Raw genomic sequence first — 20,192 nt, forward strand, 5'->3', positions numbered from 1 at the left:
TGCAGAGTGGAGGACGGATTGCTTATTCCAAAAATTGAGACTGAAATCATAATAATTTTCTGGACCTACTGGCTAGAGGTAACTCTAACCTCAGCCTGAGGTTATTATTGCCATTATTATTGCCATCATAACCACTGAGGACAGGAACTATGTCCTGGTCTCAGAAATTTAAAAGTGAGGGAAGCATCTAATTTGACTCGTCCTTTTGTAGATGAAGTGCAGAGGTGATGGGTGCCTTGCCAAAGCTTAGAAGTCTACGTTTGTTAACTTCTCATTGCTTAACAAGAACAAGGCATGTAGAATTTATGCAAGAATATGTGGGGAATTGCAATGTGTTAACCTTGAATGACATAAAGTTTAATTTAGCACTTTGAAGCCTCCCACAATATGCACATTGTTGTCAAAGAGTTTATTCATTCATTCAAGAAATATTTAATGGGTGCTAACTATGTGCTTGACACTATTCTTAGGCACTGGGGATAGAGCAGAAAATAAAACAAAATAATCCCTCCCTTAAGGAGTTTACAGATACAAAATATGTAAATAAATAAGAAAATAGGTAAGTAACATAGACTTCTATCTCCAGTAGTGGTAGATTAGGATATTTGTAACATCCCAACTTGCTGAAAATAACAAAGCAATATTGGATAATGTATTTTTCAGTCTTCTTAAAGCCTTGGAGGGCTTACGGGATAGTAAGGAATACAAGGCTAAACTCTAAGGGAAAATGGGAATCAAGGAACCAAAGACCCAGGCACTAATGCTGCTTCTACCTTGAGGACATTTTGCCATCTAGGCAAACTTGGGCTTCGGTTTTGGTGGTTTTATGGGGCAAAGAGGATAGAGATTAGGGGGTATGGCTGGCTCAAAGTAGAGATTCTAACAGGAAGTCCTCACCAAATTAAATTGGAATTCTAAAGGGCTACACTCTCAGAATAAAGAGGAAATAGAACGAAATCCACCCCCTCCCTACTTATGCGACTGCAGAGAAAATTGTTATGTTCTAAGTAGAGCAGGGAGGAAAAGAGAAACAAAAGCCTGTCGCTGAGAAGTGGCCCTGGGCAATCCCCATTGTGGATTTACAGCCAGGCTTATCACATAAGAGGACCAGGGAACCTCAGGGTGTGGACTTAGTCCAGGACTGTAGTGCTTCCAGGTGCGCAGCAGAAGCAAATACAAATTCTCTCTCTAGGAAGGCATACTTATGTTAGACTTCAAAAGGTCCTCCAAAAGAATTTTTCAAGGACAATGAAGAGAAAATAACAGTAAAAAATAACCAATTACACAAGAAGCTAAAGCACCATGAGAAAGAACCAGTGGAAATAGACAGCAAAGACTAAAGATATTGGAAATATTAGTCGCAGCTTAAAACACTCAGCTTGAGAATATCTGCAAAGACTAAGAAACTATTTAAAAGATTTGAAAACACACCAATAAATCTGCTAGAATTGAATATATAATACATATTATAAAGAATATATATAATATATTATAATGAATATATATAAAATATGTGTTATAATAAATATATATACAACAATGGATAGGTATAATAGCAAATTAGACACAGCTGAAGAGATAATTTGTGAACTGCAACACAGGTTAGAGGAATTATCCATAATGCAGCATAGAAAGGCAAAAGGTGGAAATGCAGAAGAGAAATTAAAATAGAATGAGAAGATTTAACATATATTTAATTGCACTGATGGAAAAAGAGGACAGAGAATAGTTAATGAATGAGATATAGTGACTGATGGTTTCCTAATCCACTACAGAATTCCAATCCACAGATGGAAGAACACCAATGAAACCCAAGCAGAAAAAATGAAATCTACGTCTAGATTCATCTCAGTGAAATCATAGACTATATAAGACACTAGAAAAATCTCAAACATGTTCAGAAATCAAAAGACAAATTACCTTCAGTGAAGAGACTGTTAGATTGACTGTTAATTTCTCACAGCAATTGGAAGTCAGAATACAGTGACACACTATCTTCATGTGCTGGAAAGAAAACAATTGCTAACCCAGAATTCTATACCCAGGAAAAATGTCATGTAGAAATATCGTGAGGATAAAATAAAGATATTTATAGACAAAGAGTGAAACTTTGCCACCAACTGAATCTTTCATGAAAGGAAATTCTAAGAATGTATTTTAGATGTGATCCCATATGGAAAACTATAGTTTTAAGAAGGAATGAGGAGCAATAAAAGTGATAATTATGTGGGAAAACCAACATGAACTTTGACTGTGAAGACAACAATGTTGATGTCTCATGAGGTTAAAAATAGGATAGAATTAAAATATACACAACAATAATATATAATTTGGGTGGGCAATAAATGGAACAATAACATTCTAACGTTCTTATATCATCTTCTTGACTATTTATATGGAAGTGCAAAGGCTAAGCACAGTCAAGACACTCTTGAAGAGGAATAAGGAGGGATATGCTGCTCTATCAAATAGAAACTTATTATAAAACAATAATAAGTATGACTATGTGGTATTGTTGTGGGAATAGATAATTAGATCAATGGCACAAAACAGAAAACCAAGAGTCAGATCAATGCAAGTGGCACCGCAAGGAGAGAAAGTGGACCTGACAGAATTTCATCATGGGGTGTAAAACAGAGAAGTCAAGAAAGACTCTAAGGTTTTTGTCCTGAGCCATCAAAAAGCTGGAGTTATTCCTGACTTAGATAGGGAGGAATTCTGGAGTTGCCTTCATGATGGATATCAATCTGGAGTTCAGAGGAGACGTCCAGGCTGGGGACATAATCAGATGATATAGATGGTATTTAAGGCCATGAGGCTGTATGAGATCGCCAGGGAAGTGAGAGAAGAAGAGAAAAGCTCCAAGGACTGAGCCTCAAGATACTGCAGTGTTAAAGTTTGGGAGCATGAGGAGGAGCCAAAAGGAAGATTGAAAAGCAACAGCCAGGGGAGGGTGGGGATTCCTGGAAGCCAAGAAAGTATTGCAGGAGGGGAGGGCGATCAGTTGGGTCAGATGCTACTGATAGGTCAGGGGAGGAGAGGACTGAAAATAGAAGCTTATCTACTGTCTGAGAGGAACTTGTGTCATCATCATTCTCACTGTCAACAACAAATAGATGACTGCATCACCATTGACAAATACTGAAAACTGGGTCAATGGTGGGCCATCTCCCCAGAGTTCTGATTTTATTTTAAATTCCATTGAGACCTCCTAAAGCTAAATTGGAGGGTAGGAAATTTTTTTGTGTGTTGTTTAGAAATAATATATGATTATCTCTTCTTTTATCTTCTCTTTCCCAACCCCACCCAACTCCAAATCGTGATACAAATGAGAGATTCTGCATCAGAACCAAGAACTAACTGAAAATCTCACTATACCTGGGTACCTCCAACTGTAACCATCAAGTAGTGAGGACTGGAATGTGTGAACAGGAGCTGGGAGTAGAGTGGTAGGAAGGGGGTTGAGCCCCCTTTAAAGGTCACCTCTTTAGAGTCAGGTGCTCTAGGCTAGTCCTGGATTAACCTTGTTGACAGAGAATTACTAATAGCACTCATTTTTACTTTCAAAAGTATTCCAGGTTGGGCAACAAATTATATAGTCCTCTACCTATTAAGTTTAAAAAGTCTTTATTTTGCACTAACTTTTCCTCTTTTTTTTTTCCGAAAAAAATCAATCTTCTAAAGAAAAGGGGTTGGCATTACCCTAGAACAAGGTGTGGAGTGTGAGATAAAAGGGTCAGGGTGGTGTTTATAAAAGAGCGTTTTTTGTTATGGAATTAGAGTAAGCCAAAGGCACCTACTGTCGAATATTGTTCCCTCCTCCAGCCCCTGTGACTCAGATTTGGCAGAAGATGCCAGGACCATGGCCTTGAGGAGAGTTCTAGGGATGCCAGTCTGACAGATAGTTGGGGGTATTTTTCATGGGATGATGAGAGCAAAGAAATGCCCCAGGGCTGTGTTCATCTTCTCCACCTGTGAGACAGACCAGCATGGACAAAGAGGAATTTTCTTTTTCTTATCCAACCCAGTGTGCTGAGCTAAAGTTTCTTTCCTTTTTGAGTTAATCCTCTTTTTGTTTTCTTTTTGTATGGGAGGGGATTATCAGAGGCAATGTCCTTCCTCTAGAGCTAGGTGCCTGAGCTTTCTTCCCATGCCCCAACAATCATTTACTTATACTTGTGTATTGGGAACCAGCCGTCAGAAACCCTCCTCCGTCCCTTGGATTGTTGCACTAGCCTCCTAACTGAGCTCCCTGCCTTTATACCGTCCCCCTACAGATCACAGACTACTGATATTTTTAAAATCTAGGTCAAATCATGTCACTCATCTGCTCAAAGCTCTCTAAAGCCTTCACATCTCATGAGGTATAGGAAGCAACATCCTTGTGCTGCAGGCCACCCCTCCTCTAGTCCACTCACCATCTCCGCTCCAGCGGCATCTCTGCCCCTCTCTCAGTCTGCTCCAGCCCCCTCTACCTGAAGTGCTCTCCCGTTTCCTCCTTTAGGCCCTTGCTGAAATGGCACCCTCTCACTCAGCCCTTTCCTGACCACCCTGTTTTAAATTGCAACCTATCCCTGTGCTCCTGTTTTGCTTCATTTGTTTCTACAGTATTTGTCACACCATATAGTTTATCTATTTATTAGTTGATTGTCTGTCTTTCTCTACCAGAAGATCCGCATTACGAGGGCAGAAATTTCTGTCTGTTTTGTTCACTTTTATATCCCTGACACCTAGACGTGTGCTCAAGACATATTTTCTGAATGACTGAATGAGAAAATAAATTAACTAAGCAGATGCCAGAGACAACTTATTATGTCCATGATAAAGTCGTTAGTGTGTGCATTTTTTTGAATTGAGCTACTATCATGTGCCATGGCCTAGACTGGGCACTGTCCCACTGGTTCAGTAGAGGTGGCTTCTGCCTTGTTCATTTCTACTTGCTCCTCCTTATTCTTTCTTCCAAGCATTTCCCGAAGAAAACTGTCCCAAAGCTGCTTCTGTGGAGTTTCCTCTGACTAACCCCCCTGCCCTCTGCTCAGAGCATAGCCGAAGCTGGTAAACTGAGGCCTGTGACTGTCCAGCTGCTACTGGGCTCATCGTTGTCATATGCATGCAATGGTTTTCTCAACTTCGCTTCAGAGTGCGAGTCCTGGAGGGTATGGACCAGGCCAGCTCGCCTTCCTGTCTCTCTCATGGTGTCATATAGGACTCTGAACTCTGTTGCCTGGCTTCCATTGCAGTTTGGCTACACTCAAAAGTAAAGCTATAGGATTAAAACACCAAAAGTAACAGGGGCCATGATAATGTGACCATGTGCAGGGAAGCTAGATGGCCTAGAACTGAGGATTAGCATATCTTTACCAAACAGGTTCTACGCATGAGGCATCTCTTAAAAATGGCATGAGGCATAGAATGCAGCACAAGACCAACCCCCACTTTTGGCCTAGTTGGGCGAGACTGATCACAAACATGAAATATACCCAGTGCAGTGGTTTGCTCAATAAGTGATTAGAAAATATTTGTTGCGTTTAATAAACAAAATCAATAATGCAGCCACAAGTGGTGAAAATAATACTGGATTTAGTGCCAAAAGACCTGAGTTCCAATGACAGGATGGGATTGTAGACTTTGGAGCCATAGAGCAGCGTTCAAATCCTGGATGTCATTAAATCGCATCTATAAGAGGCATATCTTGTGTGGTTGTTATAAGGATTAATGCTAGGATTAATGCTAACACATTGAATAATGACATTGAGATGGCACAAATGGGTTATCTGTTGTTGGTGATGGTGTTACACCATTAGCATCTCAGCTTTGCCATGTTCCCTCCAGACCTTGGACCAGTCAGATTGCTGCTTCTTGGGTCTCAGTTTCCTTATACTATATGAGATCAAAGCCTGGACATGAATGATCCCTAAATGCTAAAATTCTTTAATTCCTACCATGATGCAGGAGACTAGGGTTGTAGTCCAGGGCTTGAGACCTTGAACAAATCACTTCGCCTTCCACACCTGTTCCCGCATCTGCAAAATGGTCATGGGACTGGGTTGGTGCTCTCCACACTTTTCCAACTTGAAAATTGTGAATCTGGAGGTGCTTGTGAGAAACACTGAAGGAGAAGTTCAAAACCTGATTTCTATAGCGGAATGGAAAATCAAGACCAGAGAAGTTCAGATCACAAAGAACAGCATCGGAGGGCTGGGGAAGGCATGTTGGAGGTGGGGCCAGGTGGAAGGGAGGGTGGGCAGAGGGCTTTCCTAAGTGAGTAGAGCAGTGCGTCTCCAGCTTGAATAGGAGTCTTGTTAAAGGGCAGGTTCTGAGTCAGTAGGTCTGGAGTTATGCTTGAGACTCTGATCAAGCTCCCAGCTGATGCAGAAAGTCCCCGGATCATACTCTGAGTGGCAAGAAGAGTGTTCTTTCTTCCCCAGTTGAACAGCTGGGCCTCTTAGAGAAGGAGAAAAGAAGCTGATCTCCTCCCCACTCGTCCCTCCATGCCCCACCCCCAGGACCCTAAAGCAAAGGATGTTTTTGCCATTGTTGTTTTTCCCCAGTCATTCCCCCATCCCAACCCCACATACACACGTATGCTCACTCTTCAGTGCCCTGGCCTCCCCCACCTCATCGATACTTCCATCACTGGCCTTCACTGCAAAAGTGATTTTGGGAGAAAAGAATCTCACACCACATTTTCCAGGCCCTTACTGTCTGGCAGTGACAATCCCAGAGGAGCAGGAAGTGAAAATGTCTACATTGTTGGAGAGGGTGATGTCATGTCCAGGTTTTCCCACTTACATGGGAGTTGTTCCTCCCTTGTCCTGGAGGCTGGGGCTTCTGCTGCTCCCGCCTGACCCTGCACCAGAAGAGGGGCCTCCCACAGAGTGTTTTTCCCATCTAACCTCCCCTCCACCCTGACATACATGTATGTACGCACATACGCATGCACACACAACCTCCCTCTACCCAGAGGACTGCTTTCCTGCCTTCTTACCAAGGGCTTCTTTTTCACACCATGGCCCACAGAGCAAACACTAATATTTGTAAAGCACATGGGAGAAACAACTGAGGCTGCCACCACTACACACTACACACTTACTCTCCATTTGCAGCCCACCAGTGTCACTCACACTGCTTGCAAGGCACTGCCCAAGCCAAAGCCCCATCCCCTCCCCTCCCCTCACCCCTCTCTTCCTCTCCTGTCCAGGGAGGGAATGTGCAGTCCGGGACAGTTTGTTTTCTCAGAGGAAACCTTTTTACCTGTCCTTTCTTCTCTCCATGTTTTCCACTTAGCCCTTCACAGCCAGTGCTGCCCCCATTCCCTGCCCCCACAAGAAATATGACCTGAACAGTGTCCTTTGCAGAAAGAATTCTAAGAAAGAGACTTCCCTTGACTGAAACAAATTAGAATTTTGCTCTGAGCGGATTACATACCTGGCAGTTCCTTCTCCTTGCTCTGCTCCTCCTAACATCCTGGTGCTTCCTGAAAATGGCCCTTCTTTGGCTGTGATGGGAGAGGAGAGGGAGCTGCCTGGGAGAGCGCCTCATTACTCTTAGGTTCTAGAAAGAGGAAATGAGGGGGCCCATTGAGGTCAAGTGGCTGGTAAACTTTCCTTTTAAACACAGCAGCCAGAGATTTCTGCACCAAATGAGAAATCTGAGTCCTCCATTTCAAATTGCCTGGTAGAGAAATTTAGAATGATATTTTATTCACCCTGAGCACTGAGAGTCAAAAAATCTTATTTCTGATTTCTCCCCCTCTTTTCTCCTTTGGGCATTTTCCCACACCCACCCCATTAAGCTCTAACTCACCCATTCTCGGCTCAAACACCTTCAATGGCTCCCTACTTCCTTTCGTTGAAGGCCCAGTTTAAATCGCACTTGCTCTGCACACTATTCCCTGACCACCCACATCTACTTGCCCCTCTGTACTCTCAGTTCCCTTAACAACTACAGTCTCCATTTGCCACTTAATAACTCATTCTTGCTTATTCTTTACTATGGTTTAATAGGAGTTCATCTTATCTCCACAGTAGATTGAAAGCTCCCTAATGAAAGAAATCACATGTGGGTTGTACATGCCAAAGTATCCAGCGTTTTCATCCTTAGGTTTTTGGTGTGCTATAGGCCATTTAGAATCTGATAGAAAATGGCAGTCAATCTCTCCTGGAAAATGCACGCTCAGAATTTGCATGCAAGTTCAGAGGGTTTGCTGTTCCTTTGTTGCCCGTCTGTGGACTCCAAATTAATCCAAATGACGTAGCAGATAGCACTGTTGGCTGAGCAAATACTAGGTGCTCAATAATTGTCCACTGAGGTGTGACTTTCCCTGTTTTTCCTGAACAGATTGCCCTGACCTTCTCGATTGTCTTTGGGGTCATTGTGTATCGGATCACCACTGCAGCTGCTCTGTCTCTCAACAAGGCCACACGCTCCAATGTCCGGGTAACAGTGACAGCAACGGCAGTCATCATCAACCTCGTGGTCATCCTCATCCTGGATGAGATCTATGGCGCTGTGGCCAAGTGGCTCACCAAAATTGGTACCACATCACCGAATGCTGTGCTTGCCATACACCTTCTTGAATGTGGTCAACTCAATGTGTGCAAGGTTTTTAGTGGTAAAGACCAAAATGAAAACAGGGACAGGAAGGAGATACTTTGTACAGTGCGTTTTAATTGGAGAAAGGGGGAAGTACAGGGTGATGTACTTGTAGGACCTGCCAGGGGCCTCCCCTCAAGGCAGAAATCCTTCTTGTGACATACTCCATCGGCAGTCTTCTGGCCCAGCTCGATTGCCTCCCTACCCCTTAAAGATAATCCACAGGGTCTGTTCTTTTTAGCCAAACCTAGAAGCAAAACAGGTTCAACACTGCCTGTTAAAAACTGCAGAATTTTAGCTTTCCTCTTTTTCCCAGCAGTGTCTATAAAGTTGCGAAAGCCTCTTGATACTTGAGCCTGAGGGTCTTATCTGTCCCCACATTGTCAGAGGCCCAGAAAATCCACACATTCCCCATGCACTGAGCAGACTTCAAAGAGGCATATCAGACTTCCTAAGCTTTGAGCCAGTGAGAAAAATGCGGTGGCCTCGATATTCAGACGTGTCATTTGAGCCGCAACCTGCTGTTGCCCGAACACCACTTTGTGGCATTTGTGCTTATTAGTCCGGGGAGGCTACAGCCGAGACCCTTTCCTCTTCTTATTTACGCTGGGTGGCCGAGATGCACCCCTTCCCTTGCTGGATCTAGGGACTGGGAGTCCCAGCCTGTCACTAACCCCAGAGAAGTTAATGATGCATTTTTTTCCTAGTAATTTTTTTTTTTCCCATGAAGAAGATCAGCCCTGAGCTAATATCCATGCCAATCCTCTTTTTGCTGAGGAAGACCGGCCCTGAGCTAACATCTATTGCCAATCCTCCTCCTTTTTTTTTTTCCCTTTTTCTCCCCAAAGCCCCAGTAGATAGTTGTATGTCATAGTTGCACATCCTTCTAGTTGCTGTATGTGGGATGCGGCCTCAGCATGGCAGGAGAAGCAGTGCGTCTGCGCGCGCCCGGGATCCGAACCCGGGCCATGAACCTGAGCAGCGGAGCGCACGCACTTAACTGCTAAGCCATGGGGGCGGCCCCAATGATGCATCTTTAATTCACTGGCTAGTTAGGAAGCTAGACAGTTGATAGGATAACTCCCTGTTCAAGAGAGCCCTACCTGGAGGAGCAGAGAATTCCAGAAAGGTTTCACCGATTCCAGTTCAGTGCCTCTCCCGGCTTGGCCTCTACTCTCAGTGGGCGTTTACTTTTGGTTTCTATGTGGATATAGGCAATTTACCATCGAGAGTGGCAGTTCTGCTCTCTTTAGGCGTGTATGTATTTATAAGCATTATCTGTGTTCCTTCATAAGTTTCTTGAGAAAAGTAAGCAGAGAATGTTACTTCAGTGTATTCAGTGGTACACAGGATTCTACGGAAGCACTTAGGAGGAGCATCCAACACTGGTGGGGGCTCAGGGCAGGCTTCCGAGGTGAAGGCGTCCACTTGGAGAGCTCAGAGATAAGTGGTAGTTGGACAGACACGTGCAGGGGGAGGAGGGAGTGGGCAGGAGGAGAAGAAGGTTCCTGGCGGAGGAAACAGAATGAGATATACAGCACTGAGTGGAGAAATCAGCTCCCTCCGGGTCAGGAAAGGCCGACAGAGAAATGGCACTTGGGCTGGGCTTGTACAATGGGTGGGATTTTGGTGGGCCTAAATGCCAGGGGAGCTGAAGGAGCAGAACTCAGCATACGGAAGAAAGAAACCTCGAAGTGTGTCCAGGATGCCAGAGAGCCGACTGTGGTGGCTGCTCGAGGGTCCATGACATGTCCAGGGCACAGCATAGTGGGAGATCGGGCCCAGAGAGTTGACGATGCCTGTTTTTTTGGTCAAAGACCTTGAATGCCAGGCTGAGGACTCTGCTAATTTTTATAGACAATGGAAAAGTGTTGGCTGGCATTCAAAGGGGCATCCAATAAAAAGTACCCATCTTCCTGGCCTGATTACTGAACCAGCTGAGAAATAAGGCAAAGGCAGGTGTAGACAAAAGCCAAGATTTCACTTTAAAGCTGAAAAAGGCTATGTGGGAGGAAGCAGATTGCAGGAGAGCCAAACAGGCTTCCTAATATGGGATTCCATACAGACTTACCCTCCCTACGGCAGACAGCAGTGGACAGGGTAGCCCTGCAAGTTTAGGACATGGGGGAGGGGCACAGAAGAACACCTGCTCCCCAAAGGAAGGGCAGAGGAAGTGGGTAGACGAGGATGCAGTGTCCCCTTCCAGACTCACTGGGGATATGAGCTATCACCCCTTGTCTCACCCAAGAGGAGAAATGAGTGAGGTGGGGGAGACAAGGCAGGGCATTACAGTTAATCCCACTCTGTTCACACGGGGAAACATCAGGAGTGGAATGTCCGCCATCCCCTTCAATGGCTCCTGACCCAGCACCACTGAGGGTGTTTTGAAGAGTGTGATGTGATGGGACCTGTATGTTTGCACAATTACTCCAGCAAGGATATAGGATGCCACAGAGTAGAGAGGGGCATGAAGATCTGATGTAGAGCTGAGTGTGTGGGCAGGAAGTGGGGAAGAGAGGCAGGGAATCAGAGATGATGTAGAAATGTCCTCTTGCTGTCTGTTTGTGCTACTTTATTTCACTTTTCTTACACAGCTCCGTAGTAGTAAAGACAGAAGATACATAATGTAGTCAACAGTCAAAAATTCATTAACATGTATTTAGTGGGCACCTCTCAAGCCCAAGGCTGGGCAAGTTCTCCTTGCATTGGGCCATAAAGCAGTTTCTATACTTTGAAGCTTCATCTACTCTTTCTGGTAGCACTTTCTCCCTCACTCAAAAAGTTCAGGCCCCTCCAGGCTGTTAAACGGATGTGCAGTGCACTATAAGAAAGTGTGTGTTCTAGAGAGGAGATGAAAGTCTAACAAGCACGCTCTGTTCTTTGTAACAGTAGTACTCATAGAGAGTTCTTAAATTAAAAAGAAATCTGTTATCCCATTTCATCTTCACAAAAACTAATGTGTTGTCAGGAAGGGAAGCATCATATTCTCATTTTACTAAGGTTCAAACTCAAACTCTACCTCTAAAATGCAAATATCTTTTGTGCTATTTTGCTGTAAGTTTCTTACTGTCTGGGTTGAAGTGGTGTATTGGGTCTCCACTCAGGAACCCATGTGGGAATTGTCCTGTTGCTCAGGTCACTCTTAGGCTGGGTGTTCCCAGAGGGCTCAGAGAGTTACTGTTGTAGAGTAGAAGGACACTGAATTCAAGTTTCAGTGGAAAGAAACTTCTAGTCCTAGACCTGGCTCCTTTCTCTCTCCTGCCCCCAGCTGTGTGGCATTGGGCAAACAGGGAACTTCTCTGAACCAAGTTTTATTAATTTTTCCTTAACTATTTTCTCCTTCCTGTCCATGGATCATCATCTCTGTCTGGACTGTTGTCACAGCCTAAGGACTATGCCCTTGTCTTCAGCCTCTTTGATGGGCTTCTATCTTGGAAACCCCACCCAGTAAGCCTTTCTCAAGGCTGGGTTGGCGGTGGGGGAGGGTATCACTCCTGTTCAGCCCCTATAGAAAGCTTCCTTTTGCCCTGAGATCAGATATAAACTAGCACTTGAGGCTCTCAACCATCTTCTCACTGTCCTCCTCCATCCCAACTGACTCACCCAACTCATGGTCACCGCATGTCACCCTGTGTGTTCCACCCCTGTGCCTCACTCAGGCTGCTGTAACTGCTGTTACCATCCCCAGCGACACTCCCTTTAAAGGACCTCTTGAGGCCTGCCTCCCCCATGAATCCTTTTCTGGACACTCAGCCCTCAGTGGGTTTCCTCCCAGCGCTTCTGAACTCCCGGGCACAGATCATTCGTTCCTTTCTTCATCCCTCAGATGTTGATTGAGTGCCTGCTTTGTGCCCGATACAATTCAGGACACATAGCTGTAAATAGGAAAGACACGGTCCCTGCTCTCCTTGTATTTATACCTCAGTAAGGGCAAGAAGGACCATAAACAAGAACACTTCACAGAGGGTGAGAAAGCAAAACAGGGTGATGTGATAGTGGCTAGGGGTTGTGCGTTTCGGATCAGGTGGTCAGGAAAGGCTTATGGAGGTGGTAACATTGTAGCTGAAACCTGAATGACAGGAGGGCACCAGCTCCAATGAGATCTGGAGGGACGGCTACAGGAAGAGGCAACAGCAAGGGCAAAAGTAGAGGGGACCCAATACCACAGGTAGGGTGGCTTATAAGCCAGCAAGGGGGAGAAAGCTTGGAGGGGATTATCCACTCTGCTCAGTGGAAGTCTATTGTGTCCTGTGCTACATCATTCCTGTATTTGCGTGTGTGTTTCCCAGTACTAGAATAGATGGGGCTATGCTAAGGTAATAAAGTAATCTTACCATCTCAATTGCATAACGTGAAGTTGTTTACGTGTTCTTGCTCACACTGCATGTCTAGTGTGATGGAGCAGGAATTTCTGCTTCACACAGTTGCTCAGGGACCCAGACTGGTGGAGGCCACATGGATGCCATGTCAAGGGAAGAGAGCGCTGACGGGTCACATAGAGACTATGAAACACTTCCGTCTGGAAGTGTCATCCATCACTTCTGTCATAGCACACTGGCTAGAACCAGCCTAACTATGAAGAAGTTGGAAAATTGTGTGGAAGTGCACAGACATTCCGTGAGCAGGAAAGGTCTCTGCCACTTGCTCCAACCAGGGTGCCAAGCCCTGGAGAACAGCGACTCTGTCTTATGTTTCTTTTTATCTCCTACACAGTGCCTGCCTCGTGGTAGACCGTAGCCCAAGTGTGCAATTGCAAGATGCAATTATTGGTGAAATATATCTCTCTCTTCATTCATGCATTCAAAAAAATTTTTTTCCATGGAATGCTCATAGCCTAGGCATCCTGTAAGCCACAGTAGAGGCTACAGTGAGTATTTATGTATTCATTATTTCAACTCTGCCTGCTTACAAAAGGATTTGAGGAAATATTGAGATGAATAAGGCAAACGCAAAGTTGTCACAGTAGGACAGTGACTGAAAGATGCGAGAAGGCTATCAGAAGACTTGAATTTGCCTTAATAGCAAAGAGTATACACACTAACGGAGATGGTGGTTCACAGCAGGGGGTGACCGGGATACCTGTAGGCAGAGGTGTGATTTCTGAGTCCCCCAGGCCTCCACAGGGACGTAAAGCTGTGGATAATGCCACTGAGTGGAATGAAGGTTCTGCCAGGCTTCCTTCTCCTTTCTCACACTGGGTTTTAATACCCATCTGGCTTGCCGCCCCAGGTCTCCTAATGGGTGAGGAGGCTGTGACTACATGCTTTGCTCACCAGGTGCAAACAGCTGGTGTAAACAACTCAACAAGTTCCCAAATGTTCCCTGCAAGGCTGGGTGATGGAAGACTGCTTTCCTAGGAGCATCCCTCAACAGGCCCAGGCGCCAGGCCTATCTGAGGTTCATTCTTGCCACAAATATTTAGGACAAAAGACAGAATTTTTTAAATGCCTTGAGACTGATTGGCTCAGCAGCGGTAGATAAAGATAGTAATTGTCTCCTCAGCTGTCATAATAACAATAGTCATGCGCTTGAGCTCAAGCCATGCTGTAATCTGGAGGCTACACAGCACTGGTGGAGGAGGGACTGGGCTGAACCCTGCGGTGGTGGCATGGGGTTGCTAGGGAAGTGAATGATGCTTTGGAGTCTTGTTGGCCAAGGCACACTGTACAAAATGTGTAGCCCTGTTCAGCAAGCATCAATAAGTGAAGTTTGTGAGGATCCCACCAAATGAGTGGGGCAAGGACTGTCTTCATCCCCATGACCCGTTCATTCCTAAAGTGGTCACAGGTGGTGGTTATAGGGAAAGGATCCAGTTCCTGGGATAGGAAGTAAGCAGGAGTTGGGTAGACATCAGGACCCCAGATACTCAGGCCCATAGGACAGGGCTCAGATATGCAGGAGGCCAGGGTAGGAGGCAAGTCAACAAAAGTCACCAGGCAGACCAGTTCAGGGCATGCTTCTGTCCGAGTCTGTTTGGGTTACTATGCGAAAATACCACGGACTGAGTGGCTTATAAACAGCAGAAATTTATTCCTCACAGCTCTGGAGACCAGAAGTCTAAGATCAGGGTGCCAGCAGGGTTGGGTGAAAGCCCTCTTCCGGGTCACAGACTTCTCGTTGTGTCCTCACATGGCAGAAGGGGCTAGGGAGCTCTGTGGAGACTCTTTTACAAGGGCACTAATCCATTCATGAGGGCTCCACCCACATGACCTAAGCACTGCCCAAAGGCCCCATCTCCCAGTACCATCACATTGGGCATTAGATTTTCAACATATGAATTTTTGGAGCACACAAACATTCAGACCATAGCAGCTTCCTCCTTGGTCAGGGCACAGGGATATACTGTGTCTTTGAAGCAATGAGCCTCTGAGCCCACACATTGGGGAGCAGGTTATCTAGTGTTCCTGAAAACTGTAGGGTCTTATCATGATGACATAGGCATGGGTCAGGCTTGGCCTCAAGGGGGTCCTGTGCGTACTCTAGCTTTAGGGAATTCTAGCTAGAGGCAGAGTGGAGGAGGCGGGGCTGACTCCAGGCTTCTAGGCTGAATAATCAAGATGCCATCAGCTTGTCTTGATCAGCAGCATTCTCTAACTCCAGCTCCGCAGCCATGGCCTCCTCCTCTTCTCCGTTTCAAAACTGTGTGCCAAGTGCTGGGCTGTGTGTGGAGCTATGCAACTCGTTCTTCACTCTCCACTGAGCGTCTCCTAGTTACGGGGTTGGGCTTATTGCAGGTAATTGAAAAATGATTATTGTGTCAAGTTGAAGTCTCCAATTCTTATGAAAATGGCTCTTTGTGAGTTGTTTAAATATTGCTGATATCCCACTCCTGAGTGTCACTGCCCCAGATGCTACTGAAGTGGGGGCAGGGAAGTGAATAAAAGGAGGGATGGGGGAAAGGGCCTGATTTTTATTGAGCACTCGCCATGTACAAGGCACTGGCAGGCATTGCACACACATTGTCCAGCATAATTTTCACAGTAGTCCTGGGAATTGGCCATTTCTTTTATTTTACTTAGGAGAAGCCTGAAGAGGTTTAGAAACTTGATCAAGGCACATGGTTAATAGTGGTATGTGTGAGTGTGCACACACACATACACACTTTGTGCCAAGCACTGTTCTAAGCACTTTATGTATATCAGTATATTTAATCCTTAAAACAGCCCCAAGGGCATAGGTAGTCTTAGCACTCCCGTTTTAGAGATGAGAAGACTGAGCCACAGAGAGCTTGTCACAGGCTCAAGGTCATATGGCTAGTAAGTGAATCTATCCTCAGTGTCCTTACTAAGACCATGACACTCCACTGCCTGGTAATGTGTAGCTGTTCTTGTTCCTGAGAAAATGTTAAGTGTGTTGGGAAAGCAAAAGAAAACACAGCACAGGCTCCAGAAGACTTGCAGTGCACCCACCCCTGTGAGTGTCAGTGCTGGGGGTCTCTGGGGACAGGCAGGGAGACTCAGTGGCAGCAAGCTCTGAGTGCATGGTCACCTGCCTCCTAGGCCCACATGCATGAGGAGACCGCCATAGATTCACAGACTTTGGGGTCCCACTTTATTAAATTAAAAAAAAAATTAAAAATTTTTAAAAGAATTGAAATGCCACCAGGAAGTCCTGAGTCTCAAATTTTGTATCTGGTTCTAAACTATCTTCAGCAAAAGGCAATATGTTACTACCAAGGAGAGAAGAGAGGGAAAAAAAGAAAAAGGAGGGGAAAACTCTGCACCAAACGCTGCGAGGACATCAAATGTTCCTTAAAGAAGAACACTTTGGGTATACATGGGTGGATCTAATTTTCCATCAAACGTGGACAGTGTGTGTTTTTAGAGTGCGGAGTGCTGGCTGTATTTGCTCAGAACACGGGGATGAGGGGGGCCGGCTTCACTGCAGCCTGAGGCTGCTCAGGAACATACGTCCAGAGCAAGGATACATGTGGATACATGTGGGCTGGGCTGGGACCTATGCCTTCCTGAGGGGGAGACCATACTGGTGGTAATTTGAAATCTGGCCTGAGAGTGAGGTCCCCTGGGTTGTATTCCTGCTCTGCCACCAGCTCCTACTCCCTGGGTGGCCTTGGGCAATTGGGCAATTGGGGTGGAAGAGGCTCCCGGCTGCCCCATCTGGGGGCCAGAGGAGGGTGTGGCAAGAGTGGATTCTACAATTGTCTGAGGGTCCCTCAGTGCTGTTGGCTTAAAGTACTGTAAATGCTGTCTGGGAAGGAGAGAGGGTGGTGGGAGGCTGCTGCAATAATGAAGAAGATGTATTCATGGCGTAGCCCAAGTTTGTGGAACAATTCATTCCAGTTATGTGAAACTATTATTAGTAACACTGCTACTTATAATAGTCGAATATAACTGGCAAGAATTCCTTTCCAAATTTGAGCTGCAACTATGAGCAACTCTCTTTCATTTTTCCAGTTAATAACTAAAGCGCTCCTCTCTCCAATTCTTCTTATTGCGTCAAATGAAAGAAGTCCGATACATTCCTCTCATTTTATTGGGTTTTCTGAGAACCCAGGGACAGAAACCAGGAGAAGGGAAAGGAGATGTGGTGGTCAGTCTCTGTTTGCCATGCTTTTTCTCCAGATCCTTTGTCCACCCTTCTCTACTAGGTTATCTGCTCCCGAGCCCCAACAGATGGTATCACCCGGGCTCCCCCACTCTGACTTCTGGTTGGGTTCAGCCAATAGGAAGCAATGGAAGGAGTTTAGGGGGCAAGAGAAGGAATTGGGGCTAATTCTTCCCTACTTCTCCCTGGTTTTCCCTCTTCTCTGGCAAAACTCCATCCTTTCTTGATTACGGCTTCTACAGGATGAGGCCTCCCTCATGGTCGTTCTTGGGCTCCAGGAACACCATTTCTTCTCCTTGTCCCTTCACTGTAGTGCCTTCATTACAATTGCTTCTTTTGAACTACCTGAGGTGAATTCTGTTTCCTGCTGGGATGCTGACTAATAGAGGGGGTCGGGCCAACATCCACACTTAAACAAGGAAATACCTGGAGAATGACCAGCCCTTCACTCCTCCAAGTCTCATTGCTACACGATATTGCTGTTGGATGCTGGCCGTGTCCCATCGGACAGAAGAGGCTGGACCACTGCTGAGATGGTCCCTCCATACTGCAGGTCCCAGACAGACCACTAGGCTCTTCAGGGAAGGATGGTCCTGGTCCTCTTCTTTGGAGTAGGCTCAGTCTAAGGATTGCAGCTCTCAGGGTCCCCTGCTTTCAGGACACATAAACACCTCCACCCTCATTTCTAAGATATCATCCTCCACAGAGACCCAGAACCTAGGACTCCCTTCTCTCCCTGGAAATCCACTCTAATTACATGCAGCTTTCTTCTTAAACTTTCCAAACACAGTAGATCAGATGATACCCCATTTCACCTCTCTCTGAGGGAGGTGACTCTCAGTGACTCCAGGGACCCTCAGCACCCCAAGTGTTGCCAAAGTGTCCACTCTGACATTTTAAGAGGGCTCTGTCAGAGACACTTAGGTAGTTTGTGGCATTTGTCTTCACACAAGAAGAGGAAACAAATGTGCAAATTAAATGTCTAACAGGGTGCCTTGCTACACTATACTAATAAGAGCAAGCATTTGAGGCCTTACACCATGCTTGGTGCTTCCTGTACTGTCTTTCATTCAGTCTTCACAACAAATATTTAAGGAAGGTGCCATTTTAGGAATTAGGATGATGAAGCTCAGAAAGGTAAATCACTTATCTGAGGACATTGGGATAGAAAGATCATCTGAGTTCCAACCCAGTCTCCCTCTATTCTTCTATAATAGCCTTGTGAGTTGTATCATAGACACAGAAGAGCAGAAGCAGGAAGGACTTGGGAAATCACCCAGTCCAACCTCCACATTGAGGCCATGACTTGCTTGAGGTTCTGAGTCCTCAAAGCTGGCCAGGTACTTTGAAATGTGATTGTCAATTTATGCAATGCTCCATCAACCTTGTGGCATGACTTGGGGGCAGGGGATGGGGAGGGAAGGGGGAGAAAAGCACAGAGGTCCAAGGACTCAGTGTGTCTAACTTTGAGCTCTTAATTTTTCCTCCAAACCTGTTACTTCTCATTCTTCTATTTGTTACTTTTCATCATGCTTCCTATCTCAGGAGATGGTACCACCAAACCACTTAAAATGCTCTTATCAAAACCCAAGCGTCATCCTGGATCTCTCTCTCTTTTTTTCACTCCTAGAATCTAGTCTGTTATGTATTGTCTATTCCACCTTCAGACATATCCCAGTTTGGATCACTTTTCACAAGTTCCATCCTAATATTGGTCATCTCTTGCCTGGGCAACTCTACCCTCCTAGTTTCTCTCTCTGCTTCCACTTCTGCCCCCCAACCCTCACCACACATACACAATTCATTTTCTGTGATCCTTTTAAAATTTAGTATCCCTATACTTCTCCCCTGCGCAAAACCCTAAGGTGACTTCCCATTGTGCTTCCAGTGAACCTAAAGTCCTTCCCATGGCCTGCAGAGCGCCATTGACCAGCCCCTGCCTTCCTCTCCGGTTCCACTGCCTAACACTTTCTCCTTGCTCAGAATCCTCCAGTCACTTGGACCTCTCTATTCCTGGTGATATCCTTAGGAGTCTTCTGTCCCCAGGCCTTTCCCTTGCTGTTGCCACCCCTGGAACCCTCCCCAGCTCCTTCATGCTGGCTCCTCCTTATCCTTCAGGTCTCAGCCAAGAGGTCACCTCCTCAGAGGCCTTCTCTGACCACTCTGACGTAAGCAGTGTTCCTGTCACCCTTTTCATCTCCTTCTCATCTCCCTGCATATTCCTTTAATACTCATCACTCTCTGAAATGGTCCTATTTGTCTACTTTCCTCTTCTAGACTATAAGCTCCATATGGCAGGGAACTCACTGGTTTGGCACACCACTGTATTCCCAGTGCCCAATGCTTGGCACATACTAATCACTTGATAGATAATTGTTGAGTGAAAAAAGATAATGATGGAAAAGGTAAAAACATTCCCTTTGGGATGTCTTCCCTTGGGAAGACATGAGGGGATGGACTGAGGGTGGAATTACTCCATTCCTACTCACTGGGGGCTTGATTTCCAGACCAGTGTGTGCATTTGCAAGATGACTCACTGGTACTGTGTCTGCGGTTGCAAACCAGGCACATCTGCCTGCTCTCTCCCTACTCCTGTCATTGGCTTGGGGAGAACATCCTCAGGGCAGTTGCAACAATCAAATGGGGAATCCATGTCAAGTGCCTATATAGCACCTGGCACACAGTGGACACTGGATGTGGAGTTCTTATGATGATCCATAACAGAACACTGCTTGCACCACTGCTAGTTCCTCTCTCTCTCTGTCTCTCCAAGTGTTCCCTTCCTCTTTAGCCTCCTTTTTCCTTAAAATGAGATTTTAAGGGTCTTGTCACCTGGGGCTAGGCTGCTGGACAGCACAGTAGGTCTCATGTCCCTTTGCCTGGGGTCAAGACTCACCTTCCTGACTCTACAGGAGGCGTCCTTTGTCCTAAAAAACTCTCTTAGGGCTACAGGAGTGTCTCAGAAACACCCAACCTTAATCTCCAGTTCTGGGGCTCTCAGCTCCCTTAGGCAATACACTGGCTGCCTAATT

The 20,192-nt window shown here is 45.7% G+C and overlaps 1 protein-coding gene across 1 annotated transcript in view; it reads left to right on the plus strand.

Annotated features, from left to right (window-relative positions):
• Window positions 1-20,192, plus strand: part of ANO2 (anoctamin 2) — a 331,112-nt gene that overhangs the window by 251,916 nt on the left and 59,004 nt on the right. The window contains exon 18 of the mRNA XM_087441928.1: window positions 8,341-8,536. Within this exon, the coding sequence (XP_087298054.1) occupies window positions 8,341-8,536 (196 nt within the window). The remainder of the gene's footprint in view (window positions 1-8,340; window positions 8,537-20,192) is intronic.

Source organism: Ceratotherium simum, chromosome 17 (genome assembly GCF_057802395.1).
Source record: "Ceratotherium simum simum isolate JZ-2026a chromosome 17, ASM5780239v1, whole genome shotgun sequence".
NCBI lineage: Eukaryota > Metazoa > Chordata > Mammalia > Perissodactyla > Rhinocerotidae > Ceratotherium > Ceratotherium simum.